Source organism: Hipposideros armiger, unplaced genomic scaffold (genome assembly GCF_001890085.2).
Source record: "Hipposideros armiger isolate ML-2016 unplaced genomic scaffold, ASM189008v1 scaffold_283, whole genome shotgun sequence".
In the NCBI taxonomy this organism is placed as follows: domain Eukaryota; kingdom Metazoa; phylum Chordata; class Mammalia; order Chiroptera; family Hipposideridae; genus Hipposideros; species Hipposideros armiger.
In genome coordinates this window covers 59338-71862 of record NW_017731633.1, presented here as the reverse complement: position 1 = coordinate 71862, position 12525 = coordinate 59338, and the positions used below count along the sequence as shown (strand labels likewise).

General features: G+C 43.3%; 1 protein-coding gene across 6 annotated transcripts in view; it reads left to right on the top strand.

The window, feature by feature from the left end:
• The window catches only part of LOC109390981 (binder of sperm protein homolog 2-like), a 12430-nt gene extending 2440 nt beyond the window's left edge, over nt 1-9990 (top strand). For 2 of the 6 annotated variants that reach the window (XR_002125702.1, XM_019658138.1), the window contains exons 3-6: nt 5075-5107; nt 6071-6211; nt 6455-6602; nt 9894-9990. Coding sequence is in view for 4 of the 6 variants with exons in the window: in XM_019658138.1 (XP_019513683.1) it covers nt 5075-5107; nt 6071-6211; nt 6455-6602; nt 9894-9900 (329 nt within the window). In the remaining 2 variants the exon portion in view is untranslated. Of the gene's footprint in view, nt 1-1148; nt 1661-1682; nt 3513-5074; nt 5108-5260; nt 6212-6454; nt 6603-9893 lie in introns of those variants that run through there. The other 4 variants (XR_002125703.1, XM_019658139.1, XM_019658137.1 and 1 more) reach the window with 4 other exon arrangements.
• The last annotated feature ends 2535 nt before the right edge of the window (nt 9991-12525 follow it).

Here is a 12525-nt window from a genome sequence, read left to right as displayed (position 1 = left end):
GGAGGAAGGAAGGAAGGAAGGAAGGAAGGAAGGAAGGAAGGAAGGAAGGAAGAAAGGGAGGAAGGAAGGAAGGAAAAGAAAAGAAAGGGAATATTTGCTGGGCTCTCAGATCGGATGCACATAACCCAAACATTTTAGAGGTCTGGCATGCAGACTTAGAAAGCAAAACCTTCCAGAGTCACTCAGCTAGCAAGTGAGTCAGAAACAAGGTCTTGGGGAGCAGTACAGAGTGAGAGTTGAACCTGTGACTCTGAAGAGACCAACTTCCTATGAAGGCTGTTTGCCTGTAAGACCTCAATGACAGTGGGTAGGCTGGAACAAGGCCTGATGTCAACCGCCTGGGTTGCTCCTGTGGTCTTCCACTTCCGCACAAGCCATGTAACCTTGACAGATGGTTTTGCCTCTTTGAACCTCAGTTTCCCCAAATGTTGAACCAGGGGATATGATTCCCATGCCATGAAGCAGTGTGAGACTTCTCTCAGCTCCTGCGGGCAAAGCACTGTTGCCAACTCATGATTGACTTACTCATGATTGACAGGTGACCTCATTACCTGCATAGAGGCCAGGCGCTGTGTTAAGATCCATCAGTTCAGCAAAATAGCAAAAAGCAAAAGCCTATGCGTCAGACAGGAAAAACTCAGCTTCTCCAGGCTCTGTGCCTTTATCAAAGTTTCTCCACTTCTCGCCTATTCTGTTTTCTCATCTCTCTTTAGAAAAGGCCAATGTGTTTGTAACCAATATACCTGGTCCCTACATGTTTATAAATGGAGCATAACTGACGGAATGTCTAAAAAGATGTCAGCACAGATAGATGGCAAAAGATGAGTATTAGTCCCCTCCCTTTCCGACACTGTCATGATGCTTGGTCTCCAGGATGGTCTGTTCCTCCTCTTAGATTACCCTGGGGGTCCCCTAGGACACCCTTCCCTTTATTGGTACTCGCTCATCCAATCCCTTCTCTCTCTTATGAAGTGCTCTTGCCTCTTCTGCTCTGCCCACATCCCTCCAGAGATGGTGGCTGGGAAAGGAATTCTAACGTGGCTCAAGCCCACATATAGAAACTGGGATTAAACTGTCTTTCCACGTACTGGCTGACCACAGCCACAGGATGCGGCCTTTCTGAGCCTTACTTATCCAGGAGGCTAAAATTGTCTTTGCCTTTCCTGCTGGACTTTTATTAAAAAAAAAAAATCAAGAAAGTAAATGATATGAAATGGATACGAAAGTATTAAGCAAGTTATAGCACAGTGGTTTTCAAACTTTAGCGAACATCGACTCGCCTGGAGGGCTTATTACAACACAGGTGGCCGGTCCCATCCCCAGTTTCAGCAGGTCTGGGGTGGGGCCTAAGGATTCGCAATTCTAACAAGTTTGCAGGTGAGGGTGATGGAGCTGGTCCAGGGACCACACTTTCAGAATGCTTCCAAGATGGGCGCTCCTAATTTTTTCTGTGCACCCTGAGATTTAGGGCACGGGAGAAAATGCTCTGGAGTAAGTCTGTGTGCTGTGGGAGCAGCTAGAGTAGGAGGGGCGACACTGGAGAGTATAAAGTCAGAGGCAACCTTGGCTACGGCGCAGGCCCTCTGCAGGTAATGGGAGGTAATGGAGAAGCTGGCAGGCTGGGTGTCCCTGGTTCTCTGTATGCATGGACTGAAAGCAGGTGAGATGACAAGGAACGGGAGGAGGAGAAAACCCAGGGGAAGGGGGAATATAGGAGGCAGTGGCTTGGGGTGGGGCGGGCAGGAACTAGATTCTATCGGCTGTCCACAATATCACTGAAATACAGCATAATTGTTGGTGCAGAATATGAAGATCTGGAGAGTTCTGGGTTCAAATCCTCACTCTTCCTCTGGATGGTTGGGTGAGCCTGGGCAAGTAACTCTGCCTGTCTTTAAGCCTCAGCCTTCTCATCTGTAGAATGGCAATATTGTCTTTGAAAAAGAGGAAGCTTGGAAATCCTATCATCTGCGACAACAGGATGAGCCTAGGGGACATGATGCCCTGTGAAGTAAGCCAGGCACGAAGGACAAATGCTGCGTGATTCCACTTATAAGAAGTGTATAAAATAGTCCCACTCATAGAAACAGAGAATAGAATGGTTATTGCCAGGAGCAGGGGAGGTGGGGATACGGGGAGCTGCTGTTCAATGGGTATAAAGTTTCAGTCATGTAAGATTTGTAAGTTCTAGAAACCTGCTGTAGAGCATAGTGCCCTGTGCTTAACAATACTGTACTGTACACTTAAAAATTTATTAAAAGGGTAGATCTCATGTTAAGTGTCCTTACCACAATAAAAAAAGAAGAGAAAGTGAGCGCTTATTATGTATCGTTTTGGAAAGTCCTGCAGGATCTTTTGTTAAGGGAGCAAGGTTCAAAATAAATGGTAAGTAGGCTCGGCTATCCTCTGTGTGAAAAAGGAGCAAGATGTTGTTAATACATGTTCTCGCATATTTACAAACTATCCCTGTTGGTTTCACAAGAATTACATCAGTTATCTGTAGGGAGGGTGACAGGGTGGCTGGGGACAAGGAGGACTGGGAGGGCTTTTCTGATACCTCTTTTATAACTTGTTTGAAGTTTGAACTGTGTGAATTGCCTCCCCAGAAAATTAATCAATTCAACAGAGAGAAAGTGATCTTTATCTCTCGTAGTCATTGTAAGGATTAAAGGATTAAAGTAGAAAAGGTCAGTAAGTCCCCTGGCACTGTTGACGCCTGTAGCCCAAGGCCACCAGAAACAAGACGAAGTTAAACAAGTTGGATGTTTCACTCAAGATGACCACACACCTTGGGGAGCCAGAGGGCACCTTGGGGTTCTAAGCAAGAGGGTGTTAGAACCTATTCTAGGGCTTGAGCTCTGGTTGGGAGAGTTGGGGGGTTTAGGTTAAGGAAGCCAGGTTCTGCAACAGAGGTTGGTGTCAGAAAACGGGGCAATTCCATGCCTGGGCATCTCAATAAATCTCTACAGAGAAGGCAGACTAGAAGGAAGAGAAAGGCGCATTGAAGAAGCAGCTGTCACTCATTTCAGCCAAAAGGCAGAAGGTGTTTGGTAATTTGTGACATGGTGACCTCATTTTTTACTGTGTTCAGGCAAAATTCTGACGTGGACTTGGCTTATCTTATTTTCTCATGACCTCAGAGTAAGCCTCCAAGGTCGTGACTCTGTGCAGTTATGTCCAGCCAGAGAATGACACGCATGGGTCTGGTCGGCTTTGGGATATTGGGGGTGGCCTTTCGTCTTCTCTTTCTCTGAACGCATTGGGTACACTAAGTCTTCAGTTGATATTGGGGGTGGTGTTTCTTCATCATCATTTACTGGAGGAGGGGGAGGAGGCAAAATGCTGAAGTTTGGCCAGAGATGCATGTGATAACAATACAACATTCAAGAATAGAAGATCTGTGAGGATTTGGTCATGTTCGGCCATATTCATAGATGAAATGACAAAAGACCATTTCTGGGAGCACCAGGGTCTGACAGAAATAGCTTATTGCCTGGAACCAGACAGAGCTGGAGGTGAATCTGGGCTGCACCCATTTTTAATTGTGTGAACAATGTTTAAATGCAAGTATCTCTCTGCTCTTTCATCTGTAAAATGGCTGTGGGGATTAAAGAGAGTGGGGATGAAAGGTTTAAAAGATTAGCCACAGTGACTGAACCAAGTGACTCACCCAGCGACTGGCTAGCGTTTAAAACACAATGTAAGTACCCATGGTTTTATCCTAAAATGACTCCAGCCTGCATAGGGATGAGGTTCAGCTTTGCGGCAGCACCTCCTAAAAGAGTTTTGGGGCCAGACACAGTGCCCCCTTCAGACAGGGTCATTTTAGAGGCTCAGTTCTGGAGACAGAGGACCTGAATGGCTTCTTATTTCTGTGACTTTGAGCAAGTGATTTCCCCCTCTAAGCCTCCATTTCTGTGTCTACAAAATGGAGATCAGCACTAATAATGCATAACCTAAAAATATATATGAATGTATAATAATACCAATTTTATAGGGGTGTTGCAAGATTCAGTTTCCTTAAAGTAGTCTGCATAAGGTGCTAAGGAGAGAGGCAGGCACCTAGAAAATTACCCATCATAATAAATTATTTAACCTCAACTTTAAAAACATTGACATCTTGTTAGCTATTTTCTGAAGAACAGGGTCACCATCAGCTAATACAGATGCTGTTCTCACCACACGGTACCTCCTGAGTTAGAGTCTGATGCAAACCTACACATTGGCATTGTTATATCAAAGAAAAGGAAAGTGAGGCACATGCATTGAGTCACTTGCACAGGTAAGTGATGGTTCAGATCAGTCTCCAAAGTCTGACTTCCAGAGTATGAACCTAGTTCCCACCACTCAGTGGTCACATAACTTCTAGTATCTCTCTGTTGCCTGTGTCCTCTTGTAGGGAACCCTTTGGAGGATGGGGAGGAGAAGAGTTCTAAATAATAACTTCTCCTTCAAAGGGCTGTGGTGAAGATCCACCAAGGACAAAGACTGGAACATGGGATGGCCAATTAAAGATCAGCTGCTGTTACTGAATAACAGGTCTTCGTGGTTCCTTTCTAGTCTTTCATCGGGCCTAACAAGGTTTTAGAGTGGTGATGCTACCAAGACACACGTACTCTCTGAAACAGGCTCGGGGATGAAAGAAAAGCAAACATTTCTAGGAATCAAAACAAAACAGAATCACCAAAGCTTCTGGGACTATGCAGTGCTCTTGCACTGAACAGGTTGTTTTCCTGAAATGTTGACATGTGGGTAAGAGCTAGGATGGTCCCTCCAGCTTCCAGATTTGTGGAATGCCAACTAATGGAGTGACACTGAATTTACTCTAACTTACTCAAAGAAAGACCTTTGGAATACTCAGAGTTCATACATGAATTAATGGGCTGTGTCTTGGGTAAAGATGAGAGCCGCCCCCGCCCCCAACAACAACAGCTGGAAGTAATCATAAGTTACCCAAATGGTGAGAACAAAGGTTTTTCTGCTGCATGAACTTCAAGATACTTTTAACAGCCATTAGTCTAGGAATGGAGTATTTTATGAGGTGGTCTAAATTTTACCCATTTTTTTTCTCTTTCAGAATTTATTGTCCGTGCACACCCCCTGCTTCCAGGTGAGGAGACGTCTCTTTATTAGTTAATGTTAATATTAATCAGTCAAATGTTAGCCCACACCCATGAAACAATATTATATTCCTGAAAACTCCTTGCACTTTCCTGCCATTTTACCCTTTCCTTTGCTGTTCTTCTGGCACAAAATCCTATAGTCAGCCCTCCAAGATTTCCTTCAAGAAAGTTCCATGGAGATTCGCATTTAGAATGGACATTAGAGGAGGCTAAACAGGCAAAGCTGGGTCACATTCCTGCCAACCAGAGAAGATCACGCCTGTAAACCCCTGAGGCAAGAAAGATGGTGGCACGCTCGGGACACTTTACAAGGTGTGAGCAAAGAGAACACAAGGAAAGGTAGTCCAAGATCAGGCTGGAGGTGTTTTAGGGAACCAGATCAAGTAGGGCCATTTCAATGCTATTTCTTATCCTAACAGCAATGTGACATTAATGGGTTAGCATCAGGGTCAGGTTAGTATTTAAGAAAGAACATTCTCCCTGCAGCATGAAGAACAATGGGACAAACAGGTTGGCAGTATCCAGAAATAACTTATTGCAGTCGTCAAGGCAAAGCACAATGCTAGGTGGTGCAAAGGGTGTGCAGGGAAGTGGATAACCTTAAGAGATACTTACGAGCTACTTTTGGCGAGCTAAGAGATTTTTTTTTTTCTAGGAGAGAGGGAGAAAGACCAGAATTTCAGGTTAGGAGAGTGGGTGTACAGTCGCGAAAAGACTCGCATGGAAAGGAGCTACCCCAGTTAGCGTCCAGCTCAGGGTTGAAATAAGACTTCCTTTGATGTTAACTTGTGTTTGGTGCCACACACTAGGAAGGCAGTTCGCAAGACCAGCCACATGCGGGCTTGGGGGTGGTAGGTGAGCACGCATGGTGCAGATAATCGCAACGGAAGTTAGAAAGCCAATTCCCTTTGTAAGCTTGCCCGCCGTTCGGCATGTTTTCTCTTCTCCAGAATTTGTGAACAGTACCTGCGTCTTTCCATTTACATATGGTGACATGATCTACCACAACTGTATCTCTGTCCACAGCAGTTATGACTGGTGTTCTCTTGACAAAAATTTCCAAGGCAGGTGGCGATACTGCACTGGAAAGGGTGAGTGTCCTTCTGATGGGCCGACTCAGATGCACCGGATCTAAGGAGCAATTGACAGCAGCTAGCTACATGATTTTCGGTGTTGGATAAATCTGGGTCCAAATCCTGACTTTTCTACGTTTTCGTTAACACTTTGAAACCAGTTTGCAGTGGTAGAAAAAGCATGTGCTGCTAGTTTAGTAATGGTTAATCATCAGGCTTTTTATGTTCCTGTTTTCCTTCTGCTCCTCTCCTTCTCTGCAGATCCTCCCGTGTGTATCTTCCCTTTCGTCTTCAAGAAAAAATACTTTCACAGATGCACCAAGGAAAGCTATATCTTGAATCGGAGTTGGTGTTCACTGACAAAAAATTACAACGAAGACAGAAAATGGAAGCAATGCTCTCCTTACAAGTAAGGTGGTTGGGGAAGGAGGTAGTGGGAGGTCTTGTAGACCTTAAAGTGGGGAACCCTCTAGACTGATGGAAAAGGAAGCTGGGGTCTAGATCATCTGATGGTGGCTTAGATAAGGGGTCAGCAAACGTTTCCTATAAAGGGCCCAATAGTAAATATTTTAGGCTTCAAAATTCATGTCGTTTCTCACATACTCAGCTCTGCCTTGTAGCACAAAAGCAGCCACAGCGATAAAAAAAAACAAACAATAATAATAAATAAACAATGAACATAATGGTTTTACAATAAAACTATATTTATACACCTAGAAATTTGAATCTCATGTAATTTTCAGGTGTCACAAAATATTACTTGGCTTTTGATTTTTGTTTTTGTCAACCATTTAAAAAATGAGGAAACCATTAGTTCATGGGCCATAGAAAAAAAGATCACAGGTTGGATTTGGTGTCTGGGCTCCAGTTTGCTGGCCCCTGGCTGGAATGATCTGTCCTTGACCCCATGCAGATAAAGAAATGAGGTTAGTTTTCACTGAAAAGAAGGCATAGGAAGGAGAAAAGCATGGTCAAGAGACATTGGAGAATTCACCCTACTCTATGCTTGAATTATTATAGTGAGGGTTTTATTGAGCGCAATCGTGTCTCATTTAACCTTCACAATGACCCCAGGAAGTGATTATAGGTGTCATTACACCCATAGAGAAGTGAGGGGATTAAAGCTTAAGAGGCTAGGTTATAACCCAACCCAGTGTCAGATTCTACAATATCATCATAAAGAAGCTTTGCACAGAGACCACTTACTAACCGGTTCCGTTCAATGAGCCCCTACGATGCTCTATTATGAGCTTTCCATTTGTTATCTCTCTCCCCATTAAGATGGCCGTTTTATGGATGTGGAAACAGACATTGAGAGCCTGGGCATCTTAGCCAATCAGCTAGTAAGAGACGAAGCTCCAAGCCTCACCTGGATTCAGTGGTGACTAAAGTCAGTCTTCATTTCTACCCCACGGCTCTACACATTTGTCAAAACTCACACCACTATTAACCTGAAAATGCCTTTGGGGTCGTTGTCTACATCAGTGACACACAGATAGAGACCCATGTGGGGCATTTCATTATAATCTGGGCTGAGTGACTGCTTTTTCCCTATCCACATAGTTACTTTAGTCAGTGATTGAGTTGACCTTTCGTTTGGGCTTCCAGAAAAGTCAAAGCCCTATTTGGGACCCAAACACAGCAACCATGTTTTTTCATACAGGCAAGGGGTCCCATGTTTTCCCCCAACTGCCTTTGTTGGTCCTTGAACCTTCTCTGGAGCTCTGCCAATAGTTAAGTCCTGCAGGTTCTGGCCTGCAGGTTTGCTCCTTGGTAAAATGGCAGGAAGGCTTGATGGTTTCCATACTTGGTATTCAAAGGCCTTTCACTCACCTGCAGCTTTTTATTACCTTATGATAGGGTATCAGTGGTGCTCAGCTGTAGCCATTCAATCCCATTGTTTGTATAGTTACCGTTTCCTAGGATTTCTCAAACTTCTGAAGCATGTTGCCAGCTAGCATATGCCCCTCCACTGGGATGCCATCCCAGCTCAACTCCAGGGGGAGTTTTAACAGTTGGACCACCCCTTGCGCCAGGGGCTGTGTGCTCTTCATCTACCACCAGTGATGGGGTCTCCATGCCATCAGAGGTTGGGGGTGATCCCACTCCAAATCCCCATGATATGCCTGCTGTCCTAGACCACTCTCAGAGCTGTCACACATCAGCTTCTTGGAAGTAGATGTTTCATTTCTCTCTCCCTTCTTTCCTCCCTCTTTCCTTTCTTCATTAGTGCCTTGATCTAGAAAGTTTAAGACAGCTCATGAAAATAACTAGCTCTTGCAATAATAAAACTAGTAGATTAAAAATCAAGGACAATTCAGAGCCATAATGGCAAGAGGTAAAGTTAGCACTATATAGGCTGTATGGTGAGACTATACAATTGGAGCTGAGCTTCCTAGCTGCCAAGTAAATAGAAATACAGGTTTAGTTCCATTAATTACGTTGTCTGTAATGTTGAAATCCTACTCTCTGGAGAAGACTTGCAGGAGGTTTATCACTCTCCACAAGAGATATTCAGTTGTATGCATGAAATTACTTTCCTCCACCCATCTTCTTGCACCCTTGCTGCCTTTCTGCTTTGAGAGGCCATACTGGGCAGTGACAAAAAAATATAACCTCTCTGAGTCTGCTTTCTTATGTATAAATTGAGCATCTTATAGATAACCATTCATAACCATTTATGCTGGTTATGAAGATAGATGTATTAACTGGACTTACCTCATAGGGCATCAAATCAAACAGATTGTATCAAGCACTCAGAAGACGGCCTAATACAGAGTACGTGTAATAATGTGTTTGCGTTTCTCTCTCACCCTTGCATTTTCCCTTTCCTCTCCCTCTTTCTTTGTCCCCTCCTCCCTTACTTTCCCAATTCTTTTGATAAAAAGAGATTTAAGATGGAGTGCATAGCCATATAAAATTCAACATACTATTATTTAGAAGTAGATGACAAATATGAAAGGATGAATGGGATGTAAAATGGAGCCTTCCCTGAGACTAACAGATTAAAGCAGAACACAGAGCCTTTCTACCTGCTGCAGGTGAGCCAGAGTTTGGCTCACCTATGACTCTCCTCATCCATAAATAGCCATGCCCTCTGACCCAACAATTTCCATTTTATGGATATATCCTAAAGAAAACACTGGACAGCTCTACAAATATGTATATAAGGTGATGGTCATCACAGTGACTCCAAACAGTTACTATATCCATCTGTTATCATTGAACAAGAATTTCCACAGTAATATAGAGTACTATATGTTATATATATATATATATATATATATATATATATATATATATGTTATATATATGTTAAGAGTGTGTATGTATGTGTTAAATTTTAAGATATTCCAAATTATCTTCAATCAACATTTGAGACTGCCCACTTTCAACAACTTCTTAACACTGAAAATTATCAATTTACTAAATGTATTTCAATAGTACTACATAACTTATGTTCAAATAATCAAGTCATAAAATATTTAATAATGCATATTGTGTTTGAGAATGAGAGAGAAATATTTACATGCACCTTAGGCCACTGATCTCTAATGTTTCTCTATCTCTCTTCCATTCCACATACTTATGTTGTTTAGTTCTTGGGGGTAGACCAGATCTCCCATTAGGAAGGAGGAAAAATGATCCTGGAGGGTGACAAACTGTGATACTGATCCTCACCTCGGTTTCTCTTCCACAGTTTTTAAATAAGTCTTGGTGTTCTTAAAGGGACAGACGTTATAGGATTCATCAGCTGCCTTTCAAAATATATCCTTTCTCGAATCATTCTGACCAATAAAGATTTGATCTCCCTTCCACGTGGATGACTCGTTTTCTTAAAACAAGGTAGGGAATGAGTAGGGCATTTGTGGGGAAGACTTTTCATTCAAATCCAGATCCTGAAGACATGTTAACAGCAATCTTTGGGAAGCTTACTAAATGCTCAGAGAAACTCAAGCTTGCCCTAATACAATTTTTAAATTCTGAAGTGTAGCGTATACTTTTTACTTTCTGAGATAAAATTCACGACATACAATTAACCACTTTAAAGATAACAATTTAGTGGCATTTAGTACAGTCACAATGTTGTACAAACATCACCTCTATCTAATTCCAAAACATTTTTATCACCCCAAAAGGAAACCCTGTACCCACTATGCAGTCATTCCCCAATCTTTTATCCTCCCAGCTCCTGGCAACCAGTAATCTTTCTGTCTCTATGGACTGACCTATTCTGACATTTCATATAAATGGGATTCTATGATATGTGATCTTTCATATTTAGCTTCTTTCACTCAGCATGTTTTTGATATGTGTCAGTGTTTCATTGTTTTTTTATGACTGAGTAATATCCTGTTGTATGGAGGTATATATATATATATATATATATATATATTTATATTTATTTATATATTTATAATTTCTCATGAGTGTAGCGCTACGTGAGTTTTCACAAACTAAACACTCCATGTAAGTGACAACCATATTAAGAAAGATCATTTTCAACCCTGTTTCAAGCCTCCTCCCAGGTACTACTCACCAAGGGTAACCACGAGCCTGATTTCTGACAGCATAGATTAGTTTTATCTTTTTTTGTATTTCCTATAAATTGGATCATACCTTTGTGTCTGGCTTCTTTCATTCACCATGATGTGTGTGAGATTCAGCCATCTTGTTGTGTGTAGGTGCAGACCTTTCATTTTCATTGACGTATAATTTTCCACTGTGTGAATGCACCACAATTCATTCATCCATGTTCCTCCTGATAATCATTAGGGTGGTTTTCATAAGGGAACATTATGGGCAGCACTGCTACGAACGTTCCGTTACATGTCTCTGGTGAATGTATATACTAAGATGAGAATTGCTGAGTCAGAAGGCATAAGGATGTTCGATGTTAGTCGTGACTGCCAAGCCCTCAGACCATGGAACCCGGAAGATGGCTCAGGATTTAGCATACTGATTGAGTCCCCCTGGGCAGGGACTCATGACCCAATCAGAGTCATGATTCTTCCAACTAGTGGCAGAGGTGTGGGAAGACTTTTCTGTGTTAGCAAACCTGTTGGGAGGTCAAACGGAGATGCTTAAGGCTTGTTCCCTGCCACAAAGCAAAGCTTGCCTGCACTAGGAGAGAATTAAGCGGGTAGTTCTTCCCCCAGTTATCTGCAATTGTACTTTCTCCTTTTCCTTGGTTTGGTTACTGGAGTCAATAAAGTCTCCCTTTTTGTTGAAGTTCATTCTATAAGTTACATCCAAGAAGTCCCACCCCCAGCCCTCTCAGTCCAAGGATGAGGAGAGCCATTTTGAGAAGATGGGCTCACACCCATGTGGCTGACTCACCCACTATGGTATCATCTAAAGACTGGGACCCCTGAATACTTGGCTGCAGCCCCATTTGACTGTGGTTCTGTGGTCACAAGCAGCACACACTAAGAGACCCAGAAGGAGTCTCACCCACCCATTTGTCCAGTAACAGGCATATAGACCTGGGTCCTGGCTGCAGGCTTTTTGGGGGTCAGTTCAGGGATCCCTGGAGAGCACTGAATTAGACAGTCACCTTCCCAGTCACCACCCCAGACAAGCGATCCTTTGTGGGAATGCAGGGGCCCAGCAGAAAAGTTCCAGCACACCACTAGAGCAAGAAAAATATAAGTTTGGATGCATAGAAAAGGTAAAACGACCAGTGTGACTATCCTCGCCATCCCTGCCCCAAGGCGGCACAGCTGAGTGCCAAGAGAGGCCTTTTCAGGCCAGTGATTTCTCCCCATAGGGAAAGTGAGAGCATGTGAGTGAACGCCCAGCTTCCTCAGCTGTGTGGGACACTGCCAAAGAGGCCCATCCTGTCTCACCCCGTCCAGAGCACTGAATCCTGACCTACAAGACTGAGGGTGGTGAGCAGCTGGGAGAACAGCAGCCAGGGTGCCGACCAGAACGTACCAAGGGGACACTGATCCCACTAACTGCATCAGGGACTCTCATCAGAGGGCAAGCTGAGAATTTGCAGGATGGGAAGAGGGCACAGGATAAGGCTGTCGCAGGCAGCAGAGGATTGTGGGAAAATCCTTGTGAGAAAGCAGGGGTCCGTGATTCCTGCAAGATTCACACAGCTGCTACTCAGTGCTGCAGATGGGATCTCTGTAAAGTTGCTAAAATAATAACGAAATATACTTTTGAGTCTCAAAAATCTATAGTACTCTGTGTATTAACGAGAGCTGTTATGAATGCCGTTAAGATTAATGAGGTGGGGTTTGATGCTTTGTTTTCTCTCATGCCTGAACATTCTGTTCAAGGTAGAGATGAGACTGCAAGTACCATTCAATGGCCCATCACTG